Below are 15,964 nucleotides of genomic sequence, written 5' to 3' on the forward strand. Positions count from 1 at the left end.
GAAGCTTTCCGAATTAGTAGTCACTGCCAAATACTGGGACAGAATTGATTTTAAAATCAGCTAAAGTGCATAAGATTTAACATTTATTCTTTATAAATTTCAAATGAAAATATGTTCAGCTTATTAGAATGGTTATGAGCTAAGCAGTTACTAAGTGTTGTACGTTGACATAGAGAACTTATCCTACTACATGTCTGCTGCTTGAAATGTTAATTCTTAGTTTATTTTCTATGCAGGTGGTCCAGGATTACATGATCCTTGTGAAAAAGATCTAACTGATGTGTTAATCTCAATGACTCCTCAGGAAATGGACAACATTACTCATAGTGCCCAGGTATGTTTGATAATTAGGATCATGACTATTGAAAATTTTCACTTGGTGAAATAGAATTGTAGTAAATCATAAGAAATCCTCTTCCCATTATGAAACTTTGGCTTGTTTTTGAAAATGGGTGCATTCAGACCACCTATACCTGTAAACAATAATTGTTTGTAAATAGTTATGTAAACTTAATGCAGAAGAAAATATATTCACGAATTTAGTGGTTACATATCTTTATATCTTGTTAATGGCCAGTTGAGAACGTGTGGAAGGTGATAATTATGAAAGCTTTTACTTTAAATGAAAGGATTTAACTGGATAAGTAAATAAGATGGGAATCATAGAAGTGGGCCATCCAGCCAATCAAGTCCATATTGCCACTCCAAAGACCTTCCCTCCCAGAACCATTCCCGTACCTGCAACCCGCATTTCATATGTGGCTAACCCACCTAGCCTGCACGTCCATAAGTCCTTAAGGAATAGGAGCAGAATTAGGCCATTCGGCCTATTGAGTCTGCTCCAACATTTGATCATGGCTGATATGCTCCTCACCCCCATTTTCCTGCCTTCTCTCGATATCCCTTCAATCCATTACTAATTAAAAATCTGTAACTCCTCCTTAAATTTACTCACTGTCCCAGCATCCACTGCACTTTGGGGTAGCAAATTCCACAGGTTCATAACCCTTTGGACGAAGTAGTTTCCCCTCAACTTAGTTTTAGGATAAAGGGTAGCAAATTTAAAACAATGACCTCTTGTCCTAGAATAGTCAACAAGAGGAAGCAGTTGCTCCATGTCTATTTTATCCACACCTTTTATCATCATTAATTTGATCTCCCCTCATTCTTCTAAATTCCAGAGAGTAAAGGCCTAAACCATTCAATCTCTCTCCATACAACAAATCTCTCATCTCTGGAATCAATCTCGTAAACCTCCTCTGAACTGCCTCTCATGCCACTACATCTTTTTTCTCAAATAAGGGGGCCAAAACTGCACAATACTCCAGGTGCGGTCTCACCAATACCTTGTATAGTTGCAACAATACTTCCTTACCTTTGTATTCTATTCCTTTAAATATAAAAGCCAGCATTCCATTTGCTTTTTTTATTAGCTGCTGTACCTGCATGCTAGTTTTCTGTGGCTCATGAATGAGTATGCAGAGGCCCCTCTTCACTGGAGCATGCCGAAGGCTCTTCCCATTAGGATAATAGATCGCCTTACCATTCTTTTGACCCAAATGCATGACCTCGCACTTATTCACATTAAACTCCATTTGCCATGTTTTAGCCCATTTCCTAACCTATCTATATCCACTTGTAAGGTTTTTATTTCCTCATTGAATTTTTGTCCTGCCCATTTTCATGTCGTCTGCGTCTTCTATCCCTGCATCCAAGTCGGTTAATGTAGATTGTAAATATCTGGGTCCAATGACCAAACACTGTGGCGTTCAGAAAAACAATATTTGTTCCGACTCTGTCTTCTGTCCATCAGTCAGTCATCTGTCTAGATTAATAAATTACCCTTAATTCCATTTGATCAAACCTTGTGAATTAACTTTTTGTGCGCCACCTTATGAAACGCCTTCCGGAAGTCCAGATAAATTACATCTATAGTATTCCCATTATCCACTTTGCCTATTACATCTTCAAAGACACTTAGCAAATTAGTCAAGCATGATTTGCTGTTCATAAAACCATGCTGACTCTGATAGATAGCATTTTGACTTTCCAAATGTCCTGATATTACTTCCTTGATAACTGATTCTAACACTTTCCAACAGTAGATGTTAAATTAACTGGCCTGTAATTTCCCACATTGTGCCTCCCTCTGTTTTTGAATAAGGGCATTATATTAGCCATTTTCCAACCCACTGGAACCTTTCCCTTGTCCAGGGAATTTTGGGATATTGCAACCAATGGATCTATGATCTCCATAGCCACTTCCTTCAATGACCAAGGATGTCGGCCATCAGGCCCGGGGGAGTTGTCTGACCTTAATCCTAATAGTTTGCGCAGTACCTTTTCCCTATCGATGTTGTTTGTTTTAAATTCTACTTTATCTATTGTTCTGACTTGCCTTTTCCAACAGGAGTGGTATTACTGTCTTCCACTATGAAAACTGAGGCAAAGTATTGATTCAGCATCTCTGCCATCTTAGTGCTCCCCACTACTGACTCTTTGGTTTCATCTTCCAATATTCTACCAACATTCACATGAGCGACTCTCTTCCCTTTTGCTATCCTTTTTGATATTTTGTGCTGGTTTTCTTTTTATAATTTACAGTAGCTCTTTTTGTAAATTTTTAAGCATCCCTTTGTTTATGTTTGAAAGTTCCCAATCTTCCAGCCTGTCACTGGCCTTTACAATATGGTGAACCTTAGTTTTTGACATTGTACTGTCCTTGACCTCTTTATTTAGCCATGGATGTCTTTTTTTTAACTTTTGGAGTGCTGCACCTTCATCAATTTCTTACATTCAATGAACTCTGCCTCCAGGCTACCCTTGACAATTTGATTCTTCCAGGGCTGCAAACGTTTCGTCCCCTGTCTAGGTGACATCCTCAGTGCTTGGAAGCCTCCTGTGAAGCGCTCCTGTGTTTCCTCCGGCATTTATAGTGGCCTGTCCCTGCCGCTTCCGGTTGTCAGTTTCAGCTGTCCGCTGTAGTGGCCGGTATATTGGGTCCAGGTCTATGTGTTTGTTGATCGAGTTTGTGGATGAGTGCCATGCTTCTAGGAATTCCCTGGCTGTTCTTTGTTAAGATAAGAACATAATCATACTACCAGCAGACAAAGGCAGAATGACGGTCATCCTGGACAAAGCAGAGTACATCCAAAAAGCACAACAACTACTTGCAGATACCAACACCTACCAAAAGAGGGAGTTTGACCCCACCCCACAGCTCACCAATAGGATAAACAACTCACTGAGAAACCTACAAAAAAACGGACAGATAACCAGGCCGGACCTACAAAGAATGAAACCTGAAAGCAACAACACCCCCAGATTCTATGGACTACCTAAAGTGCACAAACCAGACATCCCACTCAGACCCATAGTATCACTACCAGGGACACCATCACACAAACTGGCTAAAGAACTACAGCAGAAACTGAAACACTTGATCAGCGGATCCAGACACTCTATACAATCAACACAGGAATTCTTGGACATCATCAGAAATATACACATAGACAAGGAAGAAACCATGGTCTCATTCGATGTAACGGCACTGTTCACGTCTATTGACAAAGCCCTAGCCAGAGAAACAATAGCTAACCTGCTGAACAGACATAACAGACAACAGGACGTTGAACCCATCAACAAAGACGGCATACTTAAACTACTGGACTTGTGCCTCACAACACACTTCACATTCAACAACCAGATATACGAACAAATCAACGGAACACCCATGGGCTCACCGATCTCGGGACTCATAGCAGAAGCAGTAATGCAAAGGTTAGAACAAACACTCTTACCACAAATTCAACCCAAACTCTGGGTCAGATATGTTGATGACACCTTTGTAATCATTAAAAACACGGAAATAGAGAATACACACCGGATCATCAACTCCACACTCACAGGAATCCGATTCACGAGAGAGGAAGAAAAGGACAACCAACTCCCATTCCTAGACGTGAGGGTACAGAGAACACCAAACGGAGAATTCACCACTAAGGTACACAGGAAAGCCACACACACAGACCAAGTCCTGAACTATGAAAGCAAACACCCCAATACACACAAACGAAGTTGCATCAAGACACTATTCAAAAGGGCCACAACACACTGCAGCACACCAGAACTGCAAAAAGAGGAAGAGGAACACCTATACAAGGTATTCGCAAAAAACGGATATCCTCGCAATTTCATCAACAGATGCCTAAGGGAAAGACAACAGAACGAGGACATACCGCAACCCAAAGGACTAGCCACACTACCATACATCAAGAACATCTCTGAAATGACAGGCAGACTACTGCGACCACTAGGACTTAGAACAGCACACAAACCAACAGCCACTCTCAGATAACAACTCACCAAAACGAAGGACCCGATACCCAGCATGAGCAAAACTAATGTAGTGTACAAAATCCCATGCAAGGACTGAACAAAACAATATATAGGACAAACAGGAAGACACCTTTCCACGATCCGCATCCACGAACATCAACTAGCCACGAAACGACACGACCAGCTGTCCCTAGTAGCCACACACGCAGACGACAAGCAACATGAATTTGACTGGGACAACACTACCATTATAGGGCAAGCCAAACAAAGAACAGCCAGGGAATTCCTAGAAGCATGGCACTCATCCACAAACTCGATCAACAAACACATAGACCTGGACCCAATATACCGGCCACTACAGCAGACAGCTGAAACTGACAACCGGAAGCGGCAGGGACAGGCCACTATAAATGCCGGAGGAAACACGACAGAAGCGCTTCACAGGAGGCTTCCAAGCACTGAGGATGTCACCTAGACGGGACGAAACGTTTGCAACAAAAACTTCCTGCTTGGCGAACAGAACCACAGCAACGAGCACCCGAGCTACAAATCTTCCCACAAACTTTGATTCTTCCAATCTACGTGCATGTTAAAATCGTCCATGATTATTGCTGTACCTTTCTTGCAAGTCTCTAATATTTCCTGGCTTATTCTGTGCCCCAGAACTGCTGTATAGATTACTCTGACCAAATACTATTTCTCTTTGCTATTTCTTATTTCTACCCAGACTGATTCTATGTCTTGATCTCCTGTGCTTATGTCATTTCGAGTTAAAGCATTGATTCTTTCCTTCACCAGCAAGGCCACATCATATCCTTTTCTTTTCAGTCTATCTTTCCGAAATGCTGAGTACCCCTGGGTATTCAGTTCCCAGACTTGGTCTCCCTGTAACCATATCTCAGTAATCGCTACCAAATTGTACTCTTGTTCCTATTTGCACTATTAACTCATTACTTTTGTTTCGAATGCTTTGTGCATTTATTATAAAGCTTTTAAATTTGTTCCAATGTTACATTTCTCAACTATAATTCCTTGATGCGTAAAGATATTCACCTGTTTTGTCCCTCCCCTTTGTCTGGTAATCATCCGCCACATCACTAATCTGCACTCCTACCTCCTCCTTTATGATGGGTTTTCTAATTTCCCCTATAACTGAACCACCCCCACCCCGATTTAGTTTAAAGCCCTTTCTACAGCCCAAGTAGTGCATTTCTCTGGTACCAACACACTTCAGGTGAAGACCATCCCATCGGAACATGGCCCTTCTTCCCCAGTACTGGTGCCAATGTCCCATGAATTCAAACCTATTTCTCCCACACTAATCTTTGAGCCACTCATTTACTTGCTTAATCTTATTGACCCTGTGCCAATTAGCTCATGGCTCAGGTAGTAATCCAGGGGTTATTACCTTGGATTATTGTCCTTGAACAGTATGGGTAATTTAGCATGACAAATCCACCTAACCTGCACATCTTTGGACTGTGGGAGGAAACCAGAGCACATGGTGGAAACCCATGCAGACGTGGGGAGAATGTTCTAACTCCACACAGCCTAATGTTTGAATTGAACCCAGGTTCCTCGCACTGTGAGGCAGCAGTGCTAACCATTGAGCCATCATCTGACACCAAGGAAGGAGGAGAAGTATATGTTAATAGGCTTAGATGAACAGTGATAGAGAGTGGCTTATATGGAATGTAATACCCTGCATGAATCTTTGGGCCAGTGGCATATTTCTTTGCTGTACATTCTGTTCTGTGGACTAGGCATGATAAAACCTGACCAGATTATCTCATTGTATGTAAATATTGGAAAATGTATATGTACATATGTACACACACGCCTCTCTCTGCCCCTCCTTGTCTAAGTTTGTCAACATGTGCTTCCAGGCCTTTCCTCCTTGTGTATTTTAGTATTAAACTTAAAATCATTTCTTCTTTTCCTCTAACTTGTTGGGACTGTAAAATTCCCTAACAAGAAAATAACCTGATGAAACTTGCCTGGATTTGAGTTGCCATTGGACTCTTGAAAGCAAAAAAGGGACTGGGCGTTTAAAAAAATAGCCAGGCAATGGTATGAATTAAACTTAGTGTTGTTTCTAAACATTCTTGGTAGCCTGAGTGTGATTGGAAGCATTCTGTGTGGAGAATCTTGGGAAAGTTCATGCAATTTAGTTATCAGGAGACATTAATTCTTCCTTTGAAGATGTCGTTAATAGATTGTGTCCCTGTGTAGTATGATGTCTGTTTGACATACTCCTCCACTTTGACAGGCTATTCAAATATAATGACAGTAAAGCTGAACTTGATACTCACTTTGTCCAAATGTACTTCCAGCAGAAGTTACTGAATATTAAATCAGAAATGAAAATCCAAGCAATTTTTCTACCAATTATGACTGCAATTCTACCTCAGTTGCATGTTTTGCACATGGCCAGTAATCTGAATTGTTCCTTGCCTGCATAGCTCACTTTATTCCCTGGGTAAATTGCTAAGCCATTTTGTGAAGCTCTTCTATGTTAGCTAACACAAACCAATCTAAAATCCTGCATAAAACTATGAAATTGTAACTAATTTATTTGTAAATGTTGTGCTTGCAGCATGCTCTTAGACTCATGGCCTTTGGTCAAATCTACAAAGTATTGGAGATGGACCCACTTCCATCAACAAGAACCTCCATTCAAAAATGGTCCAGATCTGTGAATGAGCGAGATGGTGAGCAGAAGTTCATTTTTTGCAAGATGTAGTTTGACACACTGATCTGTTTTTTTTTGACAAGTAGTAATAATAGAAAACTGTCAGCATTAACTGTCATTGCCCCTCCAAAGTTAATTTCTTAAGTCTGCAGATATGCAATTAAATGGGAAAACCAGAGTTGTAGTAATTGGTTCTATATTTTCTAACCAACCTGTTCATAAATGCTATTATGCACCTGTGGAGCACTTGGGTCTTGAACCTGGGCCTCCTGTTTGGAGGTAGGACATTACTACTGCACTGCTTTGATTGATTCTACACTTGTTTGCAGGAATGGAGTGTCTGTTGAAGTTTCCACACAGTTCTTTCAAGAAAGAATTACTCAGCTGACAACCTGACTGTTGATACTTTTATCTCATGAGAACAAACCTTGAAAGGGTTGCAACTTGTGGAATGAGGTGTAGCTGGGTTTTTAACGGCATACTAAACTTCTGATTACAGCTTACTGGCCTCATTGACTGTACAAGGTTAATTTTATATTTATGGAATACCATTTCCTCTGAGATAAATTAAATGACATTTCGGGTTAGATATACCAATTTCTACCTCAATCCTATGTTTATAACCATTATTTTGCTTCATATAAAATGCTAATTAACTGAAACATTAAGCATATTTTACTTCTCATTTACTATTTGAGAATACGTAAGGTGATTGGCAGCTTACCCTGCTTAATATCATGATTACTTGATGCCTGGAGATCATATTTCATAAAAACTACAGAAAATTTAAGCTCAATTTATTCGGCCACTGAACATATGACAGCCCTCTCATTCAAAAACAAAACTCAGTGAATCTTTGTTGGACCATCTCCTGGGGAACCATATCCTTGTTTGAAAATTGAGACCAAAGTTTGCACCATGCTCTAGATGAGGTACTGTCTTTGTTCTGTTTGCTTATCGCCTGACTTCCTTATCCTTGTACTCAAGTCCACTTTTAAGAATGGCTAACATGTTACTTGCCTTTCTACTTCCTTGCTGTGGCTGGAATATTTAATGACCGCTAGATGTTAAAAGTATTGGTCTCCGCTCCATTCATTATGAATTTGAATGAATAATTTGAATAAAACTGAAAGTTTCACTTGATAAAACTACTGACTTAAATCAGGGACTAAAAGAAATGTTGATTACATAGTTAAATTACAAAGACTGCATTCACTTCTTTCGAGCAGATTTATGGCTCTGTAGAGACAGGTCCTCAGCACCACCTCAATGTATGGCATTAGGCTGATGAAACTTGCAGTAAGCAGTCAACCAAAATTTAGACAACTGATTTGTGGAGACAAATGTTTATCACTTAAGAACAGTTGTTGTTGTCATTGTCAGAACCTCAAAACAAGGAAGACATCTGCTAGGCCTCATGAATTGAGTCATCAGACCTATCCTGGATCAACTTCCTTTAGAAAGAATGGATTAGAGTTGCCAAGGAAACAGTGCTCGTTCTCTCTGCAATTGCTTTTGTCAATTCTCTGCAACAGTCTATACAGTCAATTTTGGACTTGAGTTGCAGTTTGTTGGTTGAGGCACTGCCCATGCGGTAAAATTGCAGCAAGTTCCTCTCATGTACCAATGTCAGGTATCTCTTGTTGCATCTCTTTAGTGCATTTTATAAGATTGTGATTTGGTTAGAATTCTAATTAGAAATCTTAGTTACTCAGTAAAAGTTTAACACTTCAAGATTCCATGATTTGTAAGTAATAAAATGTTTTTCACCTATACAAAAGTCACCACTTCAAATTGTAAATATTATGTACATCTGTGCTAACATCCAGAATTAACATGTGGCAAATATAATTAACAGGCAAACTGGTTACCACAAAATGACCAGTACAACAATAAGCAGTCCTCCCGGATGTTAGTGATCACTGAGTCATTAAAGAAAAAATCCTTCAAACACTGTTTTCCTTGCAAGATACCTCAGCTTATATCGTGGCTACTGGTTTTCCTTTAAGAACAGCTCCAACTCAGCTTGAAGGCCGTCTTGCTTCTTTGTCTACAAGAAATTTTCAGGCAACAGGATGGCAACTGAGACTGCCCCAATGACTGCTCCCTTAACAGCTGTTCAATCTCTTCTGTGATTTCATCCCACTGAAATTGTCCAGGTTACACCTTAACATCTAATTATCTGAATGATCCCAACTATCTCGTACTAAGTAAACAACCATTTCAGCTTCCTTGTGCTGACTTTGCTTTCTAGCTGCACAGAGCAAGTGACTGCTCTGCAACCTCTTATATGTGGGTGGCACAGCGGTTAGCACTGCTGCCTCACAGCACCAGAGACCCGAGTTCAATTCCCGCCTCAGGCAATGTGTGGAGTTTCCACATTCTCCCTATGTCTGCGTGGGTTTCCTCTGGGTGCTCCGGTTTTCTCCCACAGTCCAAAAATGTGCAGGTTAGGTGAATTGGCCATGCTAAATTGCCCGTAGTGTGACGGGGTGAATGTAGGGGAATGCGTCTGGATGGGTTGCTCTGCGGAGGGTCGGTATGGACTTGTTGGGCCGAAGGGCCTGTTTCCACACTGTAAGTAATCTAATCTAATCTAATATCTGGATTGTTCTGTACCCAATGAAATCTCCCAACTGAGGTTGAACCCGCTTTTGAGGCAAGATCTGATGTATGTGTTGGTGCATTTCACAGCTTAAATGTATGGCCCCCTCCAAAAACATATTGGTATAGATTCCCTCACAAATAGTATAAAAACCAATTGTAGGCCAATTGGTTCATTTAAACCTGCTCCACTAATCAACATGCTCATGCGTTCTAATTGTGACCTTAACTTGGCATTCCTGACATCCCCTCCCTCTCCAAAACTGCATGATTGCTTTGAATTACCAAGGTGTTCAACTCACTTTTCAATATATTCCCTAATACAGCTTCCACTGATCTCTGGAAAAGAATTGCAAACACTGACAACCTTCAGAGGAAATTTCATCTCCAGCTTAATTCACCCCCTTTTTTGTTTGTTATACTGTCTATTTTAGTTGTAGATTCCCTCACAGGGGAAACACTCCCTCAGCATCTAACTTGGTAGGCCTCTCAGAATCTGAGATACTGCAATATATGTAGTGCATAGCAAAGGTAAGTTTGTTGTTTTATCTTGCGTAGCTTGATCATTTTACTTGTGTAACAACTGAGGAGTTGTTCACTGATCACAAGGGGACATAATTTTAAGGTGATTGGAGGAAGGTTTAGGGGAGATGTCAGAGGTGGGTTCTTTACATAGTGGTGGTTGCATGGGATGCACTGCCAGTGGTGGTTGTAGAGTCAGATACATTTGAGACATTTAAATGACTGTTGGATAGGCTTATGAATGATAGTAAAATGAAGGGTATGTAGGTTAGTTTGATCCTAAAGTAAGACAAAAGGTCGACACAACATCGAGGACCGAAGGGCCTGTACTGTGTTGCACTGTTCTATGTTATTCTTGAAAGTAAGAATCTTTGGAATTCTTTACCCCAGGGGGCTGTGGGTGCTCCGTCTGAGTATGTTTGATGTAGAAATTGGTGATCAGAAGGCTATTAATAGCGCAAAAGATTATGGGAATAGTTTTGGTAAAAGGCATGTGATTAGCCATGATTGTATTAAATGACACAGCAGGCTGAACAAGCTGAAAGGCATACCCTTATTCTTAAATACTATCTCGAAGAATGATAATGGTCAAAACCATAGTATTGCAGTACAAATCACCATAATTTTGTTGATGAGATCTTTCACCTTACAAAAAGTGAAGTAAAATGCTTCAGGTTTTTTTGCAGGTCCACTGTCAGTACCATTGAAGAGACCGTATGAAGATGGTATGGGAGATGACAAAGATCCAAATAAAAAGATGAAAAGGAACCTGAGAAAAAGTATGCTAATATCTACATTTCCCCATCAATATATCTTAGACAATAGAACACTTGGGGGCATATTTCAACCTGTGTTTTTCATTATTTAGACTATTGAATACCCAATTTGCAACCATCTCTTCCAGGTGGAGAAGTTTTTAAAGCAAATGTTTCAAGTGATAATTCTATTATGTTTATTCTAACATTGAATTATCATAAATCTACCAACACTCTTTCTGATATTTTTGTTCAAAACAACTTGCTTTCTGTAAATGCGAGTTGCAGTCAGTTCTGCTACAATACATGAATCTTCAACGCGAATTGGCTATAATGCAATTGAATAATTTAAACCATTATTTGTAAAACACAAACTTTCCTTACCTGTAATTGGCTATAATGTGATTCTGCTCCCGTTGTATTAAATGGTGCTGCTATTACATGATTTTCTTATAACGTGGGATTGCATGGGACTGGAACTATTGCTTTATATCAGAACAAACTATTATCCTTTTATTGATATTTACTCTTAAGATCCACCTTCAGTATATGATTTTTTTTAAAAACCCTTGAATTAAAGAACAGGATCATTTAAGAATATGATGCCTAAGACCAAGTATCTCAATGTGAAGGAAATTATAAGATTATGGTCTTAATTTTGATATAGGTTAACTACCCAATGTGAAACAATGTGATATGTATTATATGATCAATCGAAAGCCATTATCCCCAACAAACTGGTGTTTTTGATCAAAATCAACACTCTGCTTTCTCGTCAAAGTCCTCAGTGCACTTTTTCAGAAAAATATCCGATTTTCCTGTGAATTTTTTTTATTGACATCAACAAACATATATGTCAAATGGTTCTCCTTGTATCCATTGTTAAGTTCTATTTTTAACTGTCCTCTCAGATTTTGAACTTTGAGTAAGCAATACCAATTTGTTTGGACCATTGTTACTGTCATCTAAAGATTCTGAAAAGCCTTGTTGAATTATTTCCAAATGTATTCTTTTGCAATAAGAGTCAGTGACATGGTATCTATCCTTCGTCAACCTCTTAACATGTAGTATTATCTTTGTTGCCCTCCATGGCGCCTACTCAAGGCTGTCGGAATCATCGTTTGAAAAACAATATCCGTTTCCTCAATGCATTCAGCTTACTTACATTCAAGCTTTTCAACATTGTATAGAAATCTAAATGTATTAAAGTCCTTGATTTTTACATCTGCATACTTTTATATTGTAACAGATTTCAGTAAAGTGCTATGGTAAGTGTATCAAAAAAAGTGATTTATTTTTTAATTTCACCAAGCAAAACAGCTTCAGAGTCTGTCTTTCCAAATAGCAGGATAGCATGATACTTGATAGCAGGATACTTGAAAATAGTGAAAATATTTGATGATCAGAGATCTACTGCATGTATTTGAAATGGCATGGAATAATTTGAGAAATTGTTGAACATACTTTTGCAATGACAAAAAAAGTTCAAAATGCACTTGAAGTCCCAAATATTAAACTTGTAAACAACAAGACACATGATGACATGCTAGCCTAAATAACAGGACACAAAGCAAAAACAAAGGAGCACGTTGATGTTTTCTTTTGATTGTCAGAATGTAGCCCATGGCATGTTCTACTCATCTGAGTTGGGGCTTTTTCTGGTTTTCCATACATGTAAATAAGCTGGATGTGTGAACAGAGGGAATTGTATCAAACGAATACGGGAAATTGGAGGAAAGATGTGAATGTACAAGAAAAGATAGGTAATTAAGGGAACTAAGTATTGTGGTAAATGCAATTCATAGAGTTATCACAACAGAAGACTATTACATAATTGAACAATGCACAGAAGCTGGTAAGTGCTAAAATTCTTGATGTACAAGCACAAAGTATCCAATTGTGCAGAAATGTGGCTTGTTAAAAAGCAATACAGCAGATGGAAATGGTTTCAAAAAGTCAAAAATTCTATATTGTATATGTGGGACTTGGAGTACAAAAGAAGTGACAATGGAGAAATAGTCTGTACTGACTTTAATATAGGAAGATGATACAAAAATTGGTAGGGTAGTGAATAATGAAGAAGGCAGCCTTAGTTTATAGAAGGATATAGATGGGCTGGTCAAATGAGCTGATCAGTGAGAAATGGAATTCAATCCAGTAAAGGTGTGATGACGCACTTCAGCAAGGTAAATAAGGCCAGTGATTATATAATGTGCAGTAGGATCCTGGGAAATACTGAGGATCTGAAGGACATGGAGTGCATGTACACCAGTCCCTTAAGGTATCAGGTCATGTAGGTAAAGTGAGTAAGAAAGCATATGGGAGTCTTGTTTTTATTAGCTGATCCATAGAGTTTAAGAGCTGGGTTGTTATGTTAGAACTGTATACAATACTGGTTAGCTACAGTGTTGTGTACAGTTCTGGATACACATTATAGAAAGAAAGAATCTGATACTACTGGATAGGGTGCAGAGGAGATTTACCAGAATGTTGGTCTGGGTTGGAGAGTTTCAGTAATGATGAGTGATTGGACAGACTAGGGTTGTTTTTCTTAGAGCAGAGGACGTTGAGAGGGGAAGTGAGTAAGATGTCTATCCTGTATATGACTCTTATTTACAAGAAGAAGCTTTTCCCCTTGATATAGGGATCAATGTTTAGAAATCATAGACTTAAAGTAAGGGGTAAAATGTTTTTAAGAGGAGATGCGAGAAAAAAATTTTCACCCAGTGGTGGTGGGAATCTGGAGCTCCCTCTAAGGGTTGTGGAAGTAAAAGCCCACAATGTTTAATAAGTGTTTAGATGTGTACTTGCGATGCCAAGGCACATAAGGCTATGGGCCAAGTGCTCAAAAATGGGATTGGAATATATAGCTATTGTTCTTGACTGGCGATGAGTCGAAGGGCCTTTTCCTGTGCTCTAGATCTCTCTGACTAAGTGACTTTATGATGAACAGAAGGATCTTGGTCGGCATGCTCATTGGTCCCTTAAATTAGTGGGATGTATAGATAAGGCATTTGGGTACTTGCCTTTATTAGCTGAGACTTAGAATTTAAGTGCAGGGTGTTGATTCTGGAACTGTATGAAAAGTTAGCTGGGCCACAGCTAGAATATCAAGTTCACTTCTGGAATCGACATTATAAGAGAGATGTTAAGGGTTATGGTGAGTGGACGGGCAAGTGGAGCTGAGTCCACAAAAAAGATCAGCCATGATCTTATTGAGTGGCTGAGCAGGTTCAAGAGATTAGATAGGAGAAAGTGAGGACTGCAGATGCTGGAGATCAGAGCTTGAAGATGTGTTGCTGGAAAAGCGCAGCAGGTCAGGCAGCATCAAAGGAACAGGAGAATTGACTTTTCAGGCATAAGCCCTTCTTCAGGAATGAGGAGGGTGTGCCAAGCAGGCTAAGATAAAAGATAGGGAGGAGGGACTTGGGAGAGGGGCGTTGGGAATACGATAGGTGGAAGGAGGTTAAGGTGAGGGTGATGGGCCGGAGAGGGAGTGGGGACGGAGAGGTCGGGAAGAAGCTTGCAGGTCAAGAAGGCGGTGTTGAGTCTGAGGGTTGGGACTGAGATAAGGTGGGGGGAGGGGAAATGAGAAAGCTGGAGAAATCTGCATTCATCCCTTGTGGTTGGAGGGTTCCTAGGCGGAAGATGAGGCGCTCTTCCTCCAGGTGTCATGTTGCCATGGTCTGGCGATGGAGGAGGCCCAGGACCTGCATATCCTTGGCGGATTGGGAGGGGGAGTTAAAGTGTTCAGCCACGGGGCGGTTGGCGCACACTCCTCATTCCTGAAGAAGGGCTTATGCCCACAACATCGATTCTCCTGTTCCTTTGATGCTGCCCGACCTGCGCTTTTCCAGCAACACATTTTTAAGCTCCAGGAATTAGATAGCCTACTCCTGCTCCTATTTCTTATGACGTGGTTCCACTGGAGAGGGTGCAGAAGAGATTTCCCAGGCTCTTGCCTGGGATGGAGAGTTTCATTTATGAAGAGAGATTGGATAGACTGGAATTGTTTTCATTGGGGTGGATGAGACTGAGGGGACATGAGTGGTACGTGTAAAATTGAGGGGCATAGGTAGGCAAGAGGGAGAGATAAGAAAAAACTTTCCCTCTTGGTGGAGGGGACAGTAACTGCCCCCAGACTTGATGGCCTGAAAGGCCTTTCTCTGTGTTGTAGACCTCTATGACTCGAATCAGTGTACGTTATTCAATAAATTATATTAATTGCATGAAAAGGTGAAATTTATTAAATTTATTCGAGTGATGCAAATGTTGGGAGGGTTTGCAACTTTTGCTATATTTTCTGGAATACAACAGTTTAGGGTGAAATTATTGAAAGTGTCAAAGACAATTAGAGATCATTTCCAATGGTTAATGGATCACAATACAGGCCATAAATTGAAGCTTTGTTCAAACGGAAATTATTGGAATCTAGAAGAGGTAATAAAAACATCTGTCACTTTTGAAACTGGCACGTTCAATCTTGAAGAGTAAAAAGTATTTATAGTTCTTAAATGATTGTGTATTAAAGGATGCATGAAAAGAACAAGATAATGAGGTTATAGTTGGCACTAATACTTTCAACAGCATGAGTAAAATAACCTCTTTCCATGCTTCTATTTCCATTTCTAAACTTGAGTGTTGAATGGAGCATTTAGAATGTAGTTTTGAGATGGGCTAAAATATTGGTTGTTGCAGGTTTGGCATTAGCTAACAAATTGGAAACTACTTAAGGTGGCAAGTTAAGAGTCTTCAGCAACTCTGAACCATATTGGCAAAGTGTTAGTTTTATCAATGGAGTGTTAGTATTCGCAAAAAACTTGTATTTTTAGTTTACAAACTGAAAGAGAGAGAGATCTCAATGCACAATAACTTGCATCTATAAAGCATTACTTAATATGGTAAAAGAAGATTTAAGCATGGAGGAAAAAAACAATTGAAGTCCTTGCCAGTAACAATGGATTAAAAGAAAAGAGAAGATCTGAAGGAAATCAGAATAAGATCAGGCAAGTTTCAAGGTTTTCAAAAGTATAGAGAGAACAAGACTTTGTAC

General features: G+C 39.7%; 1 protein-coding gene across 7 annotated transcripts in view; it reads left to right on the forward strand.

Annotated features, from left to right (window-relative positions):
- The window catches only part of strbp (spermatid perinuclear RNA binding protein), a 181,569-nt gene that overhangs the window by 117,768 nt on the left and 47,837 nt on the right, over positions 1-15,964 (forward strand). For 5 of the 7 annotated variants that reach the window (XM_087998444.1, XM_087998443.1, XM_087998442.1 and 2 more), the window contains 3 exons: positions 237-334; positions 6,935-7,049; positions 10,831-10,935. In XM_087998444.1, the coding sequence (XP_087854570.1) occupies positions 237-334; positions 6,935-7,049; positions 10,831-10,935 (318 nt within the window). The remainder of the gene's footprint in view (positions 1-236; positions 335-6,934; positions 7,050-10,830; positions 10,936-15,964) is intronic. The other 2 variants (XM_087998446.1, XM_043720134.2) reach the window with 1 other exon arrangement.

The sequence above is a fragment of the Chiloscyllium plagiosum genome, unplaced genomic scaffold, assembly GCF_037043375.1.
Source record: "Chiloscyllium plagiosum isolate Xiang-an unplaced genomic scaffold, Cpla_swu_hap1 HiC_scaffold_21, whole genome shotgun sequence".
Classification (NCBI taxonomy): Eukaryota; Metazoa; Chordata; class Chondrichthyes; order Orectolobiformes; family Hemiscylliidae; genus Chiloscyllium; species Chiloscyllium plagiosum.